This window comes from Oryctolagus cuniculus, chromosome 10 (assembly GCF_964237555.1).
Source record: "Oryctolagus cuniculus chromosome 10, mOryCun1.1, whole genome shotgun sequence".
Classification (NCBI taxonomy): Eukaryota; Metazoa; Chordata; class Mammalia; order Lagomorpha; family Leporidae; genus Oryctolagus; species Oryctolagus cuniculus.
The window spans coordinates 110,692,750-110,713,527 of record NC_091441.1 but is presented as its reverse complement, the minus strand read 5'-3'; the positions used below and the strand labels follow the sequence as shown (position 1 = coordinate 110,713,527).

The 20,778-nt window shown below is 52.3% G+C and overlaps 1 protein-coding gene and 1 long non-coding RNA gene across 5 annotated transcripts in view; one reads left to right on the top strand and one right to left on the bottom strand.

Moving 5' to 3' along the window:
• The window catches only part of LOC127492357 (uncharacterized), a 103,820-nt gene that overhangs the window by 5,853 nt on the left and 77,189 nt on the right, over positions 1 to 20,778 (top strand). The window lies entirely within an intron of this gene.
• KBTBD12 (kelch repeat and BTB domain containing 12) overlaps positions 14,951 to 20,778 on the bottom strand; it is a 63,799-nt gene continuing 57,971 nt past the window's right edge. For all 4 annotated transcript variants that reach the window (XM_008260321.3, XM_070051012.1, XM_008260323.4 and 1 more), the window contains one exon: positions 14,951 to 16,887. In XM_008260321.3, the coding sequence (XP_008258543.2) occupies positions 16,712 to 16,887 (176 nt within the window). In that variant the 3' untranslated portion in view covers positions 14,951 to 16,711. The remainder of the gene's footprint in view (positions 16,888 to 20,778) is intronic.

Sequence of the window (20,778 nt, the reverse complement as noted above, 5' to 3'; positions counted from 1 at the left end):
AGAGAAATAAATCTTAGAAAACATTTAACAAAAGAAACTGCCAGACTGTTTCCCAAAGTGGATATGCCATTTTACATCACTATCGTGAGTGCGGGTTCCGGTTATCCTGTATCCTCCCCAAGGGTTCCAGTGGATGTGAAGTAGTACCTCATTGTATGTTTTTTTTTTTTTTTAGGATTTATTTATTTATTTGAAAGTGATAGAGGCAGAGACAGAAATCTTCTGTCTGCTGGTTCATTCCCCAAATGGGATGCAACAGCCAGGGTTGGACCAAGCTGAAGCCAGGAGCTTCTTCTGGCTCTCCTACATGGGTAGCAGGGGCCCAAGCACTTGGGCCATCCTCTGCTGCTTTCCCAGGTGCACTAGCAGGGAGCTGGATCTGAAGTGGAGCAGTGGAGACACAAATGGATGCCCTTGTGGGCTGCTGGCATGGAAGGTGGCTGCTTCACTTGCTACACCACAATGCTGGCCCCTTGGTATAGCTTGAATTTGCATTTTCCTAATGGCTAAGGATGTTGAGCGTCTGTCATATGCTTATTTAACACCCACATGTCTTCTGTGGCAAACATCTGTTTGTGACTTTGGCCCGTTTTTATTGCTTGTATTTTTTATAAAGTTTTCAGAGACACAGAGTGTGCTCCTGTTCACGTCATTTATTCCCTAAATGCACACAACAGCTGGGCCGGGTCAGGCTGAAGCTGGGAGCCAGGAACTCAGTCCAGGCCCCCTGTGTGGGTGGCAGGAACCCAATTCCTTGGGCCATCAGCTGCTGCCTCCCATGAATAAGAAGCTGGAGTTGGGAGCAGAGCTTGGACTCAAACTCAGGCCCTCTGACACCAGGGTCTTAACTGCCAGGCCAAGTGCCTACTCCCCGATTGCCCGTGTTCTTTTATTGTGAATGTTCTTTGTATGTTCCAGATACGAGTTCTCTTACAGCTTCTGTATGTATAAGCAATGTTTGCTTCCAATCTGTGTCTTATGTTTTCATTTTCTTAATAGTATGTTTTGAAGAGCAGGAATTTTTAATTTTATTGACGCCCAGTTGGTTGATTTTTTTTAACACAAGTTTTCTGTTCTAAGCTTAGTATCTTAAATATCACGTTCTGGCGGTTTTATAGTTTTACCTTCATGTTCATGTAAGTTGTTTTGCTGTACGTGAGAGGCTGAGGGTCAAGGTTGACTTGTTCCCTTGCTGCAGCGCTAGGGGCCACCTGCTGAGAAGTCTGTCTTTGCATATTGGATTACCTGGGGAGTTTGGTAATAATGAGCCACCGCATGTGGGTGTGTGTCCGTCCATCCGTCCGTCCATCTCTGGGCCCTCTGTTCTGCCCCAGTGACCTCCTGTCTAGCTTTGTGCCTTTGCACACAGTGCACGTCGCAGTCACATTGTGAGAGCCCTTGAGGTTGGAAAGTGTGTTCCACAGGCTTTGCTCTTTTTTTTTTTTTAAGTGTCTGGACTACTTAAGGTTCTTTGCATTCTCTAGTTTGAGAACTAGCTTGTTGGGTTTTACAAGTAGGCTGTGGGTTTCTCACTGAGTTCTCATTGAATTTTTTGGACCAGTGTGGGAGAACTGTTGTATAGTACGAAGTCTTTCAGTCCTTGAGCGTGGTCTATCTCTACGTTGGTTTAGGCCTTTAGAAATCACTCTCGGGCATACACTGCCGTTTTCAGTGGGTAGGTGAGCTCAAAGTATATTAAATTTATCCTTATTCTATGGTCTGTTTTTTGAAAATCTAAAGGACATAATCTTTAAATTCTATTTACCAATTTGTTATTTCTGGTTTATAAAAATATTTTTTGTGGGTAGAACTTCTGTCTTAGGACATTTATAAATGTATTACCCAGTTTTACTAATTTGTGACCTTTTTCTGTTCAAATATAAACATTTAGCTTGGTAAATTACACTGTAAACCCCGAATTAGCTACATCTAATAAATTTTGTATGCTGTATTTTATTTTCATTGAGTTGAAATATTTCCTGATTTCTCCTACCATCTTCTTTGACCTTTAGGTAATTAAAAGTGTTTGTTCAATTTCCAAATGTTTGAATATTTAAAAGCACAAAATTGTTACAAATTTACAATTTATTTTTAACTGTGTTTTTAGTTAGAGAATATATTCCCTATTCTTTTAACTTAAAAAAAAAAGAGAGAGAGACATTGAGCCAGTGCTGTGATGTAGAGGGTAAAGCCACTGCCTGCAGTGCTGGCATCCCATTATGGGCACTGGTTCGAGATCTTTCAAATAATAAATAAATCTTTTTTTTAAAGATTTATGCATTTATTTGAAGTCAGAGTTACACAGAGAGAAAAGGAGAGGCAGAGAGAGAGAGAGGTTTTCTATCCTCTAGTTTACTCCCCAGTTGGCTGCAACTGCTGGAGCTGTGCCAATCTGAAGCCAGGAGCCAGGAGCTTCCTCTGGGTCTCCCACGCGGGTGCAGGGGCCCAAGGATTTGGGCCATCTTGTACTGCTTTCCCAGGCTGTAGCAGAGAGATGGATCAGAAGTGGAGTAGCCGGGGCTTGAACTATTGCTGATATGGGATGCCCCCTGCGCCACAGTGCCAGCCCTATAAATAAATCTTAAAAAAAAAAAGAGAGAGAGAGAGAGAGATCTCCATCCACTGGTTTACTCCACAAATGCCTGCAATAGGTGGTCTGACCCAGGTGGAAGCCAGGAATGTGGAGCTCTGTGCACATCTCCCATGTGGATGGCAGGGACCCAGGGACTTGAACCATCACCTTCTGCCTCCTAAGGTCTGCGTTAACAGGAAGCTGGAGTCAGGAGTTAGAGCCAGGTGTCAAACCCAGGTACTCTGATGTGGGACACAGGTATCTCAACCAGCATCTATCTTTTTTTTTTTTTTTTTTTTTTTTTTTTTGACAGGCAGAGTTAGTAAGAGAGAGACAGAGAGAAAAGGTCTTCCCTGAGCCGATCTGAAGCCAGGAGCCAGGTGCCTCCTCCTGGTTTCCCATGCGGGTGCAGGCCCCAAGCACTTGGGCTATCCTCCATTGCCTTCCCGGGCCACAGCAGAGAGCTGGACTGGAAGAGGAGCAACGGGGACGGAATCTGGCGCCCCAACCAGGACTAGAACCCGGTGTGCCGGCGCCACAGGTGGAGGATTAGCCTATTGAGCCGCGGCTCTGGCCTCAACCAGCATCTATCTGTCTGTCTGTCTGTCTATCTATCTATCTATCTATCTATTTTTGACAGGCAGAGTGGACAGTGAGAGAGAGAGACAGAGAGAAAGGTCTTCCTTTGCCGTTGGTTCACCCTCCAATGGCCGCCGAGGCCGGCACGCTGCGGCCGGCGCACCGCGCTGATCCGAAGGCAGGAGCTAGGTGCTTCTCCTGGTCTCCCATGGGGTGCAGGGCCCAAGGACTTGGGCCATCCTCCACTGTACTCCCGGGCCGTAGTAGAGAGCTGGCCTGGAAGAGGGGCAACCGGGACAGAATCCGGCACCCCGGCCGGGACTAGAACCCGGTATGCCGGTGCAGCAAGGTGGAGGATTAGCCTAGTGAGCCGCGGCGCTGGCCTCAACCAGCATCTTAACTACTGGGCTAGACACCTGTCCCATGGGTTGCCTATATTTTATCAGACAAAATAACTATACACACTAAATTTATTTGTATATTAGAATTGATTAGAGCTTCAAGACTTGTCCTTTTGTAGTTTATCTGTGTCTCCATGTTAACACTAAATTTCTCGTAGATAGTGTATCACCAAGGCTTGCTTTATCATCTAATGTGATCTTTTTTTATTTGCATACCTAGGTCATTTATATTTAATGTAGGTTTTCAAACGTTCGTGTTTGCACCCACTGTCTCGCTGTTTCTCTGTTTATCCCTTCTGTTCTTGGCTCGTTTTTATTCTTTTCCTGTCTTCTTTGCATTAATTCATGTTTAGTATCTCCACTCATCTTCATTATTGTTAGCTGTACCTTTTCATTTTCTCTGTTTTGTTGTGGTTGCTCTAGGGTTTGCGATATGCACCTCTAAGTGATGATAGTGTACGTTCAAATAATATTGCACTTGTTCACGTATAATATGTAACACAGAACTCTTGTAAAGGATTTCATATTTACTGATACCTCTCTCGTTTCTATAAATTTCCATCCTTTCATTTAGCTCTAGGATTTTTATCTGGAATCATTTATCTTTGGCTCGAAGAACAGCTTCCAATGCTTTATGTGTTGCTGTTCCCTGCGGGTGACAGACTCTCTCAGCTTTGGCTTGGTTGAGCACCAGCCTGTATGTGGCCGTCGTCTTTGGTTGTAGGGTGTGGGTTTGTAGGGTTTTGGAGTCTCCTTCCAGGTGTTTCCCTGTCTGCTGGCTTGCTGAGTTCTCCGTGAGACCCTTCTCTGCCGCCCCCCACCACCCCATCCCTGCTTCTCAGTTTTGGATCAGGGTGTGCTGCTGCAGGCTGTCTTCTGTTTGTGCTGCTCAGGTGTGGCTGACGGGGCTCCTGGGAAGTGGGAAGGAAGCAGGTAGCAGATGTTCAGCCAGACCTGTGAAAGGTGGAGGTGGAGCAGGCTTCGACAGTGACTTAGAACTTGAGTCAGGCCTCATGAACTCTCCCATCTGGCAGGGGCTCTGGAGCAGGACCTGCCGGTTGAATGTCCCTGCCCGGAGCCACGTGGCCGGCCGCCGTATTTCCCCAGGTTCAGTCACCGGATGCCTGTCTTGCTGGCTGGCCAAGTGCGGCCTTGAACCACGGAGTGGCTCTGTCTGCAAGATGAGGCTGTCCTGCAGGAGTGGTCAGCAGAGGGCGCTCTGCAGCCTGCATTCCCGGTGGGAACTGCTCAGCTTTCTGTTTCCCATGTGGGGTCACTGCGTTCCCTGGAGATGTGCATTTATGATTTCCGTCAGGTTTAGCATGTTATTATCTAAACTTCTCAGCCCCTCCTGGTGTCCCAGCTGAACACACATCGCTTCAGATTGTCCCACTTCCAGAAGGCCTATTAGAGTCTTTTTAAAAAAATTATTTTCACAGATAGACATAGACATATATATGTCTGTCCGTCCATCTATCTAGAGAGCCCATTGGCTGGTTCACTCCCCAAGTGCCCACATGGACAGGGCTGGTTTGTAGTCTAAGCTGGGAGCCAAGAAGCCAGTCTTGGGGTGTGACATGAGTGACAAAGCTGTCACCGTTGCCTCCCGGGGTCCACATGAGCAGGAGGCTGGAATCAGGAGCTGGAGCCGGGTACTGCACCCAATACAGGAACCAGCATCTTACCTGCTGGGCCACCTGGCTGCCCAGATCATTTTTTGTAGCTCTCATATCTTTATTGATTATGTTCACATTTTCTTTAAATTTTGGGCACATTTTTAAAAATGATTTATTTATTTACTTGAAAGAGTTACAGAGAGAGAGAGAGAGAGAGGGAGGGAGGGAGGTCGGTCGGTCGGTCGGTCGGTCTTCCATCTGCGGTTCACTTCCCAATTGGCCACAATGGCTGGAGCTGTGCTGATCCGAAGCCAGGAGCTAGGAGCTTCTTCTGGGTCTCCCATGTGGGTGCAGGGGCCCAAGGACTTGGGCCATCCTCCACTGCCTTCCCAGGCCATAACAGAGAGCTAGATTGGAAGTGGAGCAGCTGGGACTCGAACCAGTGTCCACATGGGATGCCGGCACTGCAGACAGTGGCTTTACCAGCTACGCCACAGTGCCGGTCCCAACAGGTGTTTTCTAGTGGCTCACAGTGGAAGCAAATGCTAGTCTGGTTAGTCTCACTTGGCTGGAAGGACTTTGTATATTTGAAAAAAATTATGTTGGGCCGGCCCCGTGGCTCACTTGGTTAATCCTCCACCTTGTGGCGCCGGCATCCCATATGGGCGCCGAGTTCTAGTCCCAGTTGCTCCTCTTCCAGTGCAGCTCTCTGCTGTGGCCTGGGAGGGCAGTGGAGGATGGCCCAAGTGCTTGGGCCCTGCACCCGCATGGGAGACCAGGAGGAAGCACCTGGCTCCTGGCTTCAGGTTGGCGCAGCACGCTGGCCATGGCAGCCATTTGGGGAGTGAACCAATGGAAGGAAGACTTTTCTCTCTGTCTCTCTGTCTATGACTCTGCCTGTCAAATAAAAAAATTATGTTAAGGAAGAATCTGTATTTTCCTGTTTTATTAAGAGTTTTAAAAACTGAGAAGGTATGTTGAATTCCTCCAAATCTCATTTTGTCATCAACTGGATGGTCTCATGATTTTTTTCAGAATTTGAGTGGGGGGCTTAATCACAGCTCCTCTTCCCCCCATTGCCTGTCTCATCAACGTCGCCCTGTTTGCTCTACATTACCGTCCTTAGCCCGGCGTTGGTCCAGGGATTGGAGGGGAGGTTGCTGTTTCTCACGGAGAGGAGAGGAGGTGGCTACACCAGGGCTGGCAGTGGGCAAGTGGCAGGGCCAACAGCACGGGAGCGCAGACAGCTGACTCGAGGGCTGCACCCACCCTTCTGGCGTCCCTGAGCAGCCTCCGTGGCCAGCCGTGGGAGTGTGTGTGTCCCGTCCTCGGGTGGGACTGCATCTTGTTCTCACAGGACTGGGACCAGGAGGCTTCCGATTTGGAGTTTGTTCAAGACCCAGAGAAGGAAGCCCCCTCTGTGCAGTGCCCTCCTCTGGGCTGAACAGAGCCTGCGGCTGGCCCTGGTTGGAAAGGGAGGTGTTTGTGGGGCTTCTAGCTGTTTCCAGCCCAGCAGTGGCCACTGGGGAGGCGTGCAGGTGAAGTCACAGCTGGTCTCTCTCTCTCTCTCAAATGGGAGAACCCAGCCCAATGTGGAAGACCGTGAAGGCTGAGTGATCCAACCCATAGAGATGGCACCTCCAGAATCTTGCTTTGCTACCTGCGGAAGGTGGGTGCCAACTCGTTTAAAGAGGGAAGGGTCTGGGTCTCTCCCTTCTTCCAGGGCTCCTCCTCCTCCACAGTCCCCAGCCGCCGGTGGACCTCTCCTGTCAGTTGCCTGTGCCAAGTGCTGGCTCAAGCGGGTGCAGACGCATGGACGCCACAGTGTCAACATGGAGCCACAGCTGTGTCCAGCTCGTCTTTGGCCGCCGCGTTCTGGGCCACGAGGCTGATCCGTGTGATGTGCTGAGGGCCCATGGCAGTCTAGCCACTCTGCCTTGCTTTAGGGCTGCAGACTGCCCAGGGTGGGTTCCCGGGGACCTGAGGCCTCAGCATGGGTCACGGGTCTTGGGGGCTCTGGGGCAGGAGGGGCCCCTCCTCCTTGGAGCCTGCATCTCGGAGAGACAGCTTCCCTGGCGCAGAGTTCATAGCTGCCTTCCAGAACCTCTCTGGAAATGCAGCAAATATGTTACTGTGGTAAAATAAATAGAGCATAAAATCGACCATTTTAACCACTTTAAACATACAGTTCAGTGGCTTCGAGCACATTCACCCTATTGTATGATTATCAACACCATCCGCCTCTGAGCTTCGTTGTCTTCCCAAACCGAAACTCTGTCCTTACCCAAAGTATGTCCCGGTTCCTGCTCCTCCGCCACAGCACCACCGTCCCCTCTTCCATCTCTAAGACGCTGGCTACCCCAGGGACCCCGTGTGAGTGGAACCGGGCGGTATTTGTGCTCCTGTGCCGGGTCATCCATGCTGTGGCGCGTCACAGCCTCCTTCCCCTCGGAGGCTGAATGACATTCCCTCGTCTGCGTGGACCACGCTTTGTTTATCCGTTGGGAGGCGCCTGGGTCGCTTCTACCTGTTGGCTCTCGCGAGTGACACTGCTGTGAATATTGGTGTACAAATCTGTTTGAGTCCCCGTTTTGTTTTTTTTTTTTCCCAAGTCTTTTGGGAATATACCCAGAAGTGAAATTGCTGGGACATATGGTGATGCTAATTTAGTTTTCTGACAAACAGCCAGACTGTTTCCCCCTGCGGCTGCACCATTGATTGCCACCAGCAGTGCGCATGTGCTCTGGTCTCGGGCAGGCAGGCGTCCTTGCCCGGCACTGATTCCTGGGTATTTTATGCACATGCAAAAAGAGCCAAACAGTTTGAATGGATGCTCGCTGAGAAGTAAGTTCTACTACTCCTATTTGTAGTCTTCTAGTATCTTGTGTCTTCTGCATCATTCTAGAAGGTTCAGTGTGCGTACACACGTTCATTTCTATATGTGTCTTCCACCTTTTTTTATGCAAACAGTGGTTTCCTACACCTGCTTTCCTTTTTCTTATTTCCTGGACTTAGCCGCACCTGGAGTTTATCCCACAGCCCTACCTGTCCGCTTCATTCCCTTTAATGACTCCATAGTAGTCCCAGTGTAGATCCGCCATCAGGTGTGGACAGCACCTGCTGAGCCTGTTTCCTGCCTTAACTGGGCTGTTCTGATGATGACTTTGTGTCCCAGGGTAGTCGGGGGCCTCTGTGGGGACAAAGCTGCTGGGCACAGGGTGGAAGTATTTAAAATGCATCCTGTTGTCAAATGAATCTCCAAAAAGGCGCCACCATGGTTACTGCACCCTGGATGGCTGGGAGGACCTGTTGGCCACCTCCTGGCCCTGCCTCCTGCACTCTCAGCCCCTCTGTCACAGGCCTTGCCTGGATTCCAGTGCCAGCCTGGTGCCGAGAGGAGGCAAGTGAATAACTGGAAGTGATGTTTAGCCCATGGGAAAAAGTGACCCCTGGGGCCAAGTCAGTCCCAGGTTTAAAAACACACAGCAAGGGAGGCCTCAGGTTTTGCCAGAGACTCTTGGGTTTCCTGGGAGAAGCCATTCGTAGGGCCTGGCACGGGGGGAAGTCCTTTGTCCCCACTCCCTGCGAGTGGGCCTGGCCCTCAGGGAGCAGAGCCAGGAGTGGGGCAGCCCTGGGCCTGTTCCCTGTGCAACGACGCACTTGAGGATAAGTCGCTTCCTGGCCACTTGATGCTGCTGCTGCTGCTTTTTCTTTGGCCTTTGGCCTTTCCATCCTCCTGGGGCTGTCTGAACAAACATCGGGGTGATCAAAGGCTGCTCTTTGACCGCACACAGCCGCAGCAGGCTCAGCTGAGGCCGCTCTGACACCAGAGGCCTCTGTCACCTCCCCACCCCAAGTGTCTTTGGGGGCCTCTCTGGCGCAGGGAGTCCATTATGACGGGGACCTCGAGACCCTCAGTTCCTCCTTTATTTTAAACATTAAAGCATTTAGCACTTTACGAATTAGTACACGTATAGAAAAATTTCCAAAAGCCGATAATTACATGAGGACCCGCGACCCCCATTCCTGTCTGCAGGCCCACTCCTTAGAGAGGTCTTCGAGGAAGTGTTCTTGTTGCTGTGGTCACCCAGTGATTTTAAGTAATAAGGTTATGCTGCAGCTTCCCGGTGAATTGCTTAGCTGAATGTTTAGCCTCTTACACACACCTCTGCACCCAAATGATTATTTTTTTCAATTATTATATTATGACTGTGAGAGAGTGTTCCTTTCAGACCCAGGTGGTTCCCTGTATTTACAAGTACTTTTTGTTTCTTTATTAGAGTAATAACTGCTTCAGGTGTTCACTGGTGAAGTTCCCTCCATTATTTATTTATTTATTTATTTACTTGAAAATCAGAGTTAAATAGAGAAGGAGAGGAAGAGGTAGCAAGAGAGGTCTTCTGTCTGCTGGTTCACTCCCCAGTTGGGCGCAACGGCCAGAGCTGTGCCCATCGGAAGCCAGGAGCTTCCTCCGGGTCTCCCACATCGGGTGCAGGGACCCAAGGGCTTGGGGCCATCTTCTACTGCTATCCCAGGGAGTGCAGCAGCCAGGACTCGAAACAGTGCCCGTATGGGATGCCAGCAATGCAGGTAGAGGTTTTACCCGCTACACCACAGTGCCAGCCCCATTCCCTCCATTTATACAGTTAATTCTTTCCCCATGTTCTACCATTGAGCTGGTTTTTGTTTTTATGCTGGAACTCTTTCCAGCAGTTCTTTGCCTTTCTCCCACCTCGGGGGAGAACTCCCTGGCACACAGCACGTTGTTTCCTGCTCCATGGCCCTGGTTTATTCCTTCGTTCTGCTCGAGCGCACCCTAGAGGAGCCTTTGAGGAAGTGCATGGCAGAGATGGAGGTTCTATAGCGTGGTGCATGTTCTTTGGTTCTCCTGTCATGGAGAGAGAGGTTTACCTCCTTCCCCCGGAGTCTGAGACCTGTGGCTGCATGAACTCATAAAGAGTGGTAGGAGTGACGCTAAGAAACCTGTGGTAGGCCGTGTCGCTGCCGGCCTTGCTGCAGAGTGGGGTGTGGGCCTGCGGTGGCCGTGGAGCCTCAGTTGGAGCCTGGCCTCATAGCTGTCCGTGCCATCTCCCAGGTCTGTGCACCAGGCCAGGCCCGAGTACTGCAAGGAGTAGAGAAGTGACAAGCCGAGTCACTTGTCCACAGTCATGGGATGTGACAAGTTTGGCTGTAGTTTGTTACACAACAGTAGACGACTGGATCAAAATGTTTTCTGAATTTTCACCTGTCCAAAAGTGTCTGTGCTGAGTTTTTGCTTGATGAGTGGTAAAGCTAGGAATGGGGATACAGGTTGAAAACAGAGCTGAAAGTCGATCGTAGGTACTCCAGTATGGGATGCAGGTGTCTTAGCCACAGGCCAGATGCCCGCCCCTCCCTCCCTTCATTGTGTCTGTCTTCCCCGCTTGATTGCTGTTGGGTCTTTCTGGGCTGTTTAAGTTACCCACAGTCCCAGAACTGGTGAGTTGAGGGGCTGGGTAGTGAACCCAGGTGCCGAGAGCCCGGCTCCGAGCCACTGGGCTCCTGCCAAGCTGGCTCCCTGTAGTCTGGAGGCCGAAGGGGCAGCCTTCTCTCTTGTGTAATTAAACTTGTTATTTGGAGATAATTGCAGATCCATATGCAGTTACAAGGAACGAGAGCCTGTGTGGCCTCGGCCCAGTTTTTCGGGAAGGGCATCTTCCGTCTCTGATTTTTCACGGCCAGGTCACAGAGGGCCCCCCTCTGCCTTCAAGGCCTTAGTGGAGCTCTCATAGGACAGAGACGATGAGGTCCCATGAGGCATGCTCCAGCATCTGGAGTCCGGCCCACAGGCCCCTAGCATTCGAGCGCCATGTGCACTGGCCCCGCCCCCAGCTGAGCCAGCATTTGTACAACCATGGAAGCTTCTGCGCCTGGATGGTGACCTTGTGGCTCCCTGCTCCCTGTTCCCACCTGCTGCACTGCTCCCCAGATGTCTTGGTGTGTGCCTATGGGGGTGTGATGTGCTGGCTCTGAAAACGCAGAGTGGGACTGGCTTAATCAGGGGCACAGTAACGCTGTCCCTGACCCAGTTCTTTATGCCAGCAATTCCCCTTCTGTGGTGTGGACTTCATCCGTGCCTGGCCCCTCGTGGGCGCAAGCTGGGTGCCAGCCAATCCCAGGCCGGATGTTTTCTCCATCCAGAACCTCACCGCGTGTCCTTCCTGGTCATGGACATCCCTAGGGTGCATGCTTTCAATGACCTGTGTCTGTGTACCCCCTGACTTCGCTGTGTGTGTGACGTCCTGTAAACATTGTACACACATCAGTGTGCATTGCACTGATTCCACGGGCCTGGGGGCTGCAATAGGCAGAATACTGGCTTCCCTAACACATCCACGTCTTAATCCCAGAGCTGCTGTGTACATAATGTCACATGGCAGAGGGCAGTTAGGGCCGCACATGACCTTAGGTTGCTAATCAGCTGACCGTAACTGGGTAGGGTCTCCTGCACTGTCCACGCGGGCCCCTGCAGGCAGTGGAAGTGAGTCAGGGCCTGATGGCTGGCGGCTTTGACGTTGGAGGGAGGACCACAAGCTGAGAGATGGCAGTGGATTCTAAAGGTGCAAAAAGCCAGAACCTTGGCTCTCCTCCGAGCCTCTACAGCCCTTTGAGAACCTTGACTTTAGCTCATGAGAGCCTTAGAGGGCTTCTGTACTACTGGGGTGTAAGAGAATGGATTCATGTGGTTCTAAGCTGCCGTATGGTGGTCAGTTACGGTGGTGGTGGGGAGCTGTGGTGAGGAAGCTTGGGCTCTGTGGTGTTTTTGCCTACTGTGCTGGGTTGGGCGCTCACTCCTTGGAGGAGGGAACTTCACTCACACACATAGCTCTTTGTTCTGCAGAACCTGAGCTGGAGTCGGACGTCATGGCACGAGTCTGTCCGGCACTGTGCCTGAGCCGGGGCTGGACGTCATGGCACGAGTCTGCCCGGCACCGTGCCTGGTGCACACTGGCTGGGGCTTCGCCATCTTGTCACACTTTCCTTCTCTTGGTGCCGATCCTCAGGGCGAGGGTGCCCCCTGTGCTACTTCTGGTATCCCGGGAGCACCTTGTTTGGTGCTGAGCACCCACAGGTGCTAAGCAGAGATAAAGGGCAGAGAGTGGCTTTTGTCTGGTACTGTGGGAACCCTTCCTGCCCTTGGCTCGCGCTCACTGTGGCGCACCCCAGTGCGCCGGCCGTGACAGCCATTTGGGAGGTGAACCAGCAGAAAGAAGACCTTTGTCTCTGTCTCTCCCTCTCACTAACTCTGCCTGTCAAAAAAAAAAAAAAATACATCATTGAGTGAAAGAATGGATCCATACCACGTTAAATGTGTCAACAGAGGGAGAGTATGCCTTTACAGGGATGTTTCAGAGAGTTCATGGAATATGGAATTAAACGTTAAGCTTATTTTGATGCAAAAATGTTGAAATCCATGCTTACGAGGAATCTTGAGAAAGTTCCTAGAAATGAACTGTGACGCCCCCTTCAGTCCCTCATTACATCCATTCGCTTAGCTCAGAACTTGTCTTCAAGGTAATTGGGTGGGGGCACGGGAAGTCAGCAAACCTTCTCTGCAAGGGCCACGGGCCGCGCCGGAAGCAGCTGCAGATGACGCACCAATGCATGGGGGTTGCTGGGTTCCAGGAAAACACTGTCTGCAAAAGCAGATGGTGGTGGGCTTTGCAGTAAACGAAATGTTGAAGATCTGAGAGAAATAGCAGAGAAATAGCTAAGTGACTGGACATAGTAAGCACTTGCAGGCTGGGCAGAATTTACCCTGTAGCACTGGGCAGCAGCCTTGTCCCCAGACCTCTGAGGGACCTGGGACTGAGTCCTCCCCTTTGGCTGGAGTAACAGATGTTGTCCTAACAGAGGGTGGCCTTGGGGAGGGCGGGTGAAGTATCTGTTAGGACGTCTTGGGTTGCACGTAGCTCCAGGTGACCTGAACGGCAGTGAACACTTAGACCAGTGGCCCCTGGCAGGGCAGTTAGCGGCTTCACAGCATCCAGGATCCCGGTTCTCGGAGCGGTGGACTGCAGTGGTGTCTGACCGCCCCCTGCTGGCTGCAGGGCAGTCGCAGTGTTCCAGGGAGCAGGTCAGCTTAGAGAGCCTCAGCAGAGAATAGCCTCTCCGTAGTCCATTCTCTTCTTCTATGTTTCTCTTAAAGAGTGAGAAGAATTTTTCGAGCCCCTCTGCACAGCTCTGTGATGTCTCTGGCCAGCATAGTGCCATGGGCCACGTTACACTAAGCACCAGAAGGAAAAACATTGTAATGCCTGGTTGATGCTGTGCAGGGCCCTTGTCTGTGTGCTGGGGGCGGCCGTAGAGCTCACCTGACCGTGTCTGCAAGGGTTGGCCAAGAAGTGGAGTGACTTGACCCTGTGCCGCAGGGCCTCTCCTGGCTCTTGGTGAGCCCACTCGGCCTGGAGGGAGGAGCCAAAGCTGTGTGGGTGGCCATTCCCTAAGGAACACTGGTGGAGAGGTGGGGGCTCCCTTGAAGGTCTCTGGTTTTGGCTGTCTGGTCAAACCCGTGGCACCTCCATGCTCTCTCAGTCTGCCAGCACGTGCCGGCGCCCCCTACCCCAGGCCCCATGGGACTCAGCTGCAGCTCTCAGTGCACTGCTCCTGGGTCAGGTCAGGCTCCCCGACACCGGCCCTGCTGTGCTTCCTGCTGGCTACAGGGAGGGGCCTGCAGAATGAGGCTCCTGCGTGGACACCCGACTGCCGGGTGTGGCCCTCGGGTCCTCTGTGGTCAGCTTTGGCTGCTTTTCCTGGCACCCTTCTGTGCTTCAGCCTTCCTGGGAATGGCGCCACCTGCTGCCCCTGCCCCAAACTGGCATTGAATTACAATCTGGAAACCAAGATGAAAGCTCTGTCTTTTGTTCACAAAGATTTATGTTGTAAGTTCACATGTAAAGCCTTCGCTCTTCATCAAGTCAGTCTGAGAACAATGGCGCCATCTTGTTGAACACAAACTGGGCTGCGTATGGTGGACAGCTGCAGTCTCTGTCGGTCTCAGCAGCCAAATTCCCTCCCTACGCATGTCCCTGCCCAGCGCCTGGAAGTCCTGTGTCACCGTGCTGAGAACCGGCAACGGGGGAGGTTTGGAAAGAGCCCACCACGAGATGCTGGGACAGGCTTGGGTCACAGTGAAGGAAGGAGTGAGAGGAAAACAATTCACAGTTGGATCTCTGACAGTGTTTGACGGCAAGGGGGCAAGGGCCCATGGGTTTCATTACAAATAAGAAAAGCACCTAGGGCTTCCACTGAGCACAGAAGCAAGCAAGCAGGAGCCTGTTACGTAAAGACAAATGACGGCTGGACGGCTGCTCCCCGTGACGTCGCACGCCCATTTGGCAGAACAAGTTTGAGACATTCTGCTTCTTGATGGGAGCTTGCCCTCCAGGGTGAAACCAGCCCAGGGGCGCTGACCACCCCGGCTCCAGGCCAAGGTCATCTGTCCTCTGTGCTCTCTTGAAACTCCCTGAAGAGCTTTGGACGCAGTGACCCCATGAGACCTTTCATGGGACAGCGGTGGCCGTTTTACCCCCGCCCTCCAGGAAGGCATCCATCTGAGAGGCATCAGGGCCTCCCTTGCTTGCTTCTCAGCCCCTGGAGGAGCCAAGTGGCTGGTTCTGGGCTGTCAGGAGCCGTCTCTGGTCACCGGTGTGTCTCTCCACTGCAGGGGTCCCTTACAGTGCTGGATTCCTCCTGGGACACCTTGCTCTGGGAAATGCTGAAGGCAGTGATGCTGATGACGATGATGGCAGCTAATGCGTGTTTATTGCTTTAGTATTTAGCAGGTATTTTGCTCAGCATTTTCTTATATATAAAGCATGTAGCATTTTCTTTCCCATTTTGCACATGAGCAAAAAAAGGACTTTGGAAAGATTATCCCGTGTAAGGTCGCACGGCTACTAGGTAAGTTGAGGTGGAACTTGAGCCCACAACATCTAGATCGGCAGTGACACGCTGACAAGGCCTCCCTAGATTCAGGGAACTGGCAGCTTCTAGAATGTTTCAGTAGGTGCAGCAGGCACAGTGATTCTGTGAAGAGGAGCTCGGGACTGGAGGCCCTCAGCTGTGGCTACCAGCAGCTGACATAGCCAACTCAGAACTGCTCTGTCTTTGCAGCAAGGAGAAGAACCCACGGATTATGACCTTTCCCCAGGAGAGAAATGAGCTCACTTTAACCCAGACTCCCAGCTGTGCTCAGAGATGCCTCCCTAACTTGCCACTAAGATCCACCTTAGGCCAGGTCCTTGCAGTTGCAAGGAGGTAGACAGGGCCCCTGCCCTCCTAGAGTCTAGTCTACTCAGAACACACAGGGCTGGGAACCCGGTCCCCTTCCTCGGGGCAGAAGTCGGTTTCTAGGTGGCTCCTGTTCCTTTGGACCTGCCTCTGCTCCCTGGGTGAGCAGCTGGAGCTGGGGACGCGTAGCTCCGTGCCGCAGAGCAGCGGTCTTGGGAGGGTCATAGAGAATTCACTGATCTCTCCTGCTTAAAAAAGCACCTTGTTCCCCATGAACTTTTGAAATGCAGTTGAAAAGCAGCCATCAAAATACATTCTTAGAGTTCATGGTGCTTCCAGAAATACAAATGGATGGTAGGAAAATAGGTGGCTTTCCTATGTATCACTTAAATAGTGTCCCTGGGCTAAAGCCAGTGGCTCTGTCCTCACCCCAACATTGGGGATGGTATTTAAGGGCTGAGGTTAAGAAGGCAGCAGATGGCCAGGCCAGAGAGGCTGTTTCCTTTCCCCTCACTCCGGAGCCAGTGCTGGCCCGGGGTTGGGGCCAGTTCTCCTCACCTGGCGCCAGCCTGCAGAGAGGCTGTGTATGTCTGAGAGCAGACGAGGGCAGCCTGGGCAAGCCTCATCCCGGATCCTCAGTGCCAACCCCAGAGTGGCTCAGGACCGCAGAATCCTGCACCTCTGTGTGCACACACGCTCCGCCCAGAGCAGACATGTCTGTTCATGGTGGTGTGCTGGGAATGGGCCACAGCCAGCCCAGCTCCGGGCCATGTTGCTGCAGTACAGTGTGTAAGACTGAAGACAGGACAGAGCCCAGAGAGAAGCCTGCCTTTCACATCCCTACCCGAGATACCCCTCTGCGCAGTGACCAGGTCCACACTCCTGGTCCTTTCAGCTGGCCATCAATTAGCTCCATCTACTTTTCCTAACCTTAGCAGTGAACCCTGTGCCCTAGGCCACCTGGCCCCCTGGAGGCTTTGCCAGCACAGGGCCTCTGCTTGGCCATTTCTGTGACCTGACCATCAGCTGCACCTGTGAGGTCGTGGCCAGGTAAGAGGCCACTGCTGGCTGAGACGCCTCCATCTCCTGCGCCCCTGTGGCCTCACCCCGGGGCTCTTCCTGTGGCCATTCCAATGCTTTGCCCCTGGTGTCTCATCTACTGCGTCCACCGCTCCTGGTGGCACCAGCACACTCTGCCCAGGGGCCGCTACGCATGCAGTGCTTGTGTCGGTGAGGGCCGGGTGCCCAGGCGCGGCAGGAGGGCCTCCGTGCTAACTGTCCTCGTCCACCAGGTCTGCGGGCGGGGGGATGAGGTCCCGGGGGTTCATCCTGGCCACCAGGCAGACGTCATAGCTGTCGTGCATGAGCACGTTGACGGCAACCACGTTCCACTGGTTTTCCCAGGGGTCCAGCTCCAGGATTTCTTTGGAGATAACCTCATGGCGATCTGAAAAACAGCAAAGGAGGACGACAAAGCATCATGGGGGTGCAAAATCCAGAACCCCCCGTCACTGAACGAGCTGACTTCATCTGAAGGGCATCAAGCTCCAAGAATCAGTTAACAGCCAACCGAACAGACACACTTGGAGCAGAAGACGTAGCATTCTCCACGCTTAAGAAACCTGAGTCCCAGCTGTGAGGCGTCCAGGGCTGTGCTGATGACTCGGTAGGGATGGGAGCAAGGTGAAGCTGCCTTGCCCATGAGGGGGGCACGGCTGGAGTCCATGACACCATGCGAGTGCTGCCAACCCTGAACTTGTGCTTTGGGTCAGGTGCTAATGCTCAGCCATCTTCCAGTGTCTACTGCCATACATTTTCTTTGGCATACTGCTTTTAGAACGTTGCTAGTGTGGTTCAAATTTCTTCATGGTTTTTTACTTTCAGGAACCCAAGATTTGTTTAGAAAAAGGTTTAAAAATTTCCAGTGGAGTGTGTGTAAGTGTGCATGTGTGTGCAGGCTGTCCTTTCATTGTGAATTTGTAATTTGCTTATATTATGGACAGGATGTGTAGGTCCCACAATTTCTACTTTGGGAAATATATTGACATTTTATTTTGCCTTAGTTTATGGTTACTTAATGTATATCAGAAGTGTTTAAGAGCAGTGTTTGTTTTTTGCATGCTTGGTATAGGGCTCTGTATTTCTAGAAAATTAAGCTTACTGTGCTATTTAAATACTTCAGACAAATGGATCGAGGGAAATGCCCAGTAGGGTACACATCTGATGCAGCAGCCACTGGGCACGTGTGGAATGCTGTCATCCAAAATGACTGACTGCTAGATTCTATCTAATTTGAATAGCTTAAATTAAAATTCAAATGGACACGTGGCTGCCACCTATTTATGGCCCGTCCATTTCTGAGCCATGTGTCCAGAATTCCATGCAGTCTTCAGGGTTATCCATTTATCTTAGTATCTCTAGCAGCTTCTCCTGTATGCATTTCAAAGCTGTGTTGTTGGGGTCAAGCCTGTTGTGCTTGAGCTCATGGGAGCACCGACAGAAACCACTGGGGGCTGGGGTTAGTGACACGGGGGTCAGTGAGCAGGAAGGCAGCTTACCCAGGAGAACTGGGGGCTGGGCCATGGCCCAGTAAGGCCAGGGTTCTACAGTGCGCCTCCCACTGCCCACTGCAGCTGGGCACGGCTGCTGTACCCTTCTGAGACTCAGCAGGGAGAGGCTGAGTGGCTCGCTGTGGACTCTGCTTAGATGGGTGCGGAAGGCCCCCAGCCTCCCAGTGGGAGTAGGCAGTAAGCCTAACAGGAAGGTGAGAGGGCTGTCGGTGGTGGGTGGCTGGAAACACAACAGCACCACTGCCATTTTCCTGGTTGCTCCTCCTGGGCAGGCCAAGAGCATCCTCTGCCATAGCCACGCCCGGGTTCTGTCCTGCTGGAGCTGGATGAAGGTTCCAGGGTCCTCGTTCCAACTGTCGCAGGCTGGACCTCCCACAGCATCAGCACAGACTTGCTGTGTGCTCATGTCAGTGTTTGTGGGGGAGATCTTGGTAAAACCCTGTGTGCCTCTCTGGCAGTCTCTCACGTTAATTACCTGGAGTGAAAATTACTGGTCTAATGGTAAAATGAAGAAGGCAGTCACGCGCTTTCTTCACCTTGACAGAGTGTTCTAGCTAACAGACCTTCTGTATGACTCCGGAGTCCTGATCTCTCAGGACAACACAGACCTGCCAAGATTTCCCCCAAGAGTAACCTTCTTGGGGTCACTTGTTTTGCTCTCCTATGTCTTGACCCAACAGAGCTCCTAAAGCAGTGAAAACTGCGTGGCATTTCTACCTTCCTACATAGGTGGGTTTGGGTTCTTAGAACCGTATCACACTCATATGGAAAAGAGATGGGGCTGGACCGCATGTCTGTTCTCAAGCCAGTGAGGGGCATCCTGCTCATCGTGGGATGGTGGGAACCGCCCACCCTTCCTCCTCCTCCATGGGAAAACAGGAGTAGAGAAAACACTCCCGCAATTTTTAGGTGGGTAAGTGGGTGTCACAGACTTTCCCTGCGTGTGGTCGCCACCTTGGGCTGTACCCCTCGAGCTTGCAGGGGGCCCCCTCTGCTGCTGGGAGGGGTACGGGGGGAGACTTGAGAAGGGCCGCGTTCGTCGGAATTTCACGGTGTATCACGTCGGAGCATCAGGAAACTGGAACAGGATGTGTCTGGCCCTGGCAGAATCGCTTCTTCCCGACTTGCTCTCTGGCAAAACACTTATTGATCATCGGACTTCGGCCACGCCCCTCCGTGAGTCTGAGAAGACTTCTCTCGTGTTTAAGAGATGGGAGTCTTCCAAGCTGCGGGTTTTTTTGTTTGTTTGTTTGTTTGTTTTCTTCCTTAAGGACAGTGCAGATCCAGAACAGGGTACACTCCCCTCCATACTCTGGCCTCTCACAAGATCCAAGAGAGATTGGCCCGAATACTAAAGCATGCATTGACTGACCCAGGTAACTGCTCTTGAGGGCTGTCTCCTGCCCTCTGGTGGTGGACGAGGCTCCTGCCAGTGACAGGGGCAGGTTAAAGAAGGGCGTCATGAGTGTCACAGGTAGGCTGATGGCAGGTGATGGCCTTGGCCAGTCGAGGAGGCTGATATCCATTCAGACAGGCAAAAAAGAAACAAATGGCTGAGTGTATGTGGTTGCTCGTCAGTGGAGGGGTCCTTGTGGAAGACGGTTTGTGTCAGCAGGTAACCGAGCCCGCGAGGCAGCTACCTCCCGTGGGCCGTGTTTCCGTTTTCAGAGCCTTTGCTGTGCTCTTTGGATCTGTTCCACGTGTGCATCACCCAGTGCCAGGCTGGGGCTAAGCAGGAGTTTGCTCGCCGATCCGTTCCTCAGTGGGGGCCGAGTTGTGCGTGAGCATCTTGGGGTGAGCCCCGGCGTTCACATCCCACGTCGTGGGGCTGCTTCCTCAGCTCCTCCCATCTGCAGTCTTCCTCACGCTTTCCTGGTCCCAGGAGCCCCCTACCCTCTTCCTGGTCTTCTGGCTGAAAAAGCACTGGGCTTTGCCTTCTCTGCTGCACACTCTGCCGGACCGTGGGTGCTCCACGGTGGATAAAGATAGGAAAGCAGTAGGGACTCTCCTTGCAGTCTTGGGACCCGGTTTCCCTGGTCGGAGAGGAGGGGGCCAGCCTGGCCCCTGCTGCAGCCCCATCTTGGGATTTTCTGAGAGCTGGGTCTGCCATAGAGAATGAAAAGGAAAAAGGAAACAAACCAGTTCCTGCCACCCTGTCTGCTGCGTGGGGATCCTCTCCCCTGCTCCTGGGGAAGGAGGAGCTGCTTCCGTCCATGAGTGGCACGAAGCCCTAGGTGTCCGCTGGCTTTGAGTCCAGCCCGAGATACTGAGGGAGGAGAAATCTAGGACACTTCGGGCTCATTTGTTGCTCAGTTCTGATTTCCTTCCCGAGTCCGCCCCCACCATTCACTGTTCAGGGTCCTCCCTTAGCTACCACCCACGTTCTATGCATCCAGTGGGACAGCCGGGGGAGCGTGCTCACTGGAGCCCAGCGCTGCCGTGTGCTGATGAGGGAGCGTGCTCACTGGAGTCCAGTGCTGCAGTGTGCTGACAGGGGAGCGTGCTCACTGGAGCCCAGCGCTGCAGTGTGCTGACGAGGGAGCGTGCTCACTGGAGCCCAGCACTGCAGTGTGCCCATAGGGCAGGACCTGTCCTGGGTTTTGGCCCAAAGAGATGGTGGGGCATTGTTCCGACCAAGGACCTGGATCAGAGTTCCTGTGGTCCGTGCACACATGCAGCACTGTCTACCTCTGCACACAAGCAAGGTCACCTCTACGGCTTGACAGGGAGGAATTTTCTGGAAACACTGTCAAGCAGAAAAAAGTAAA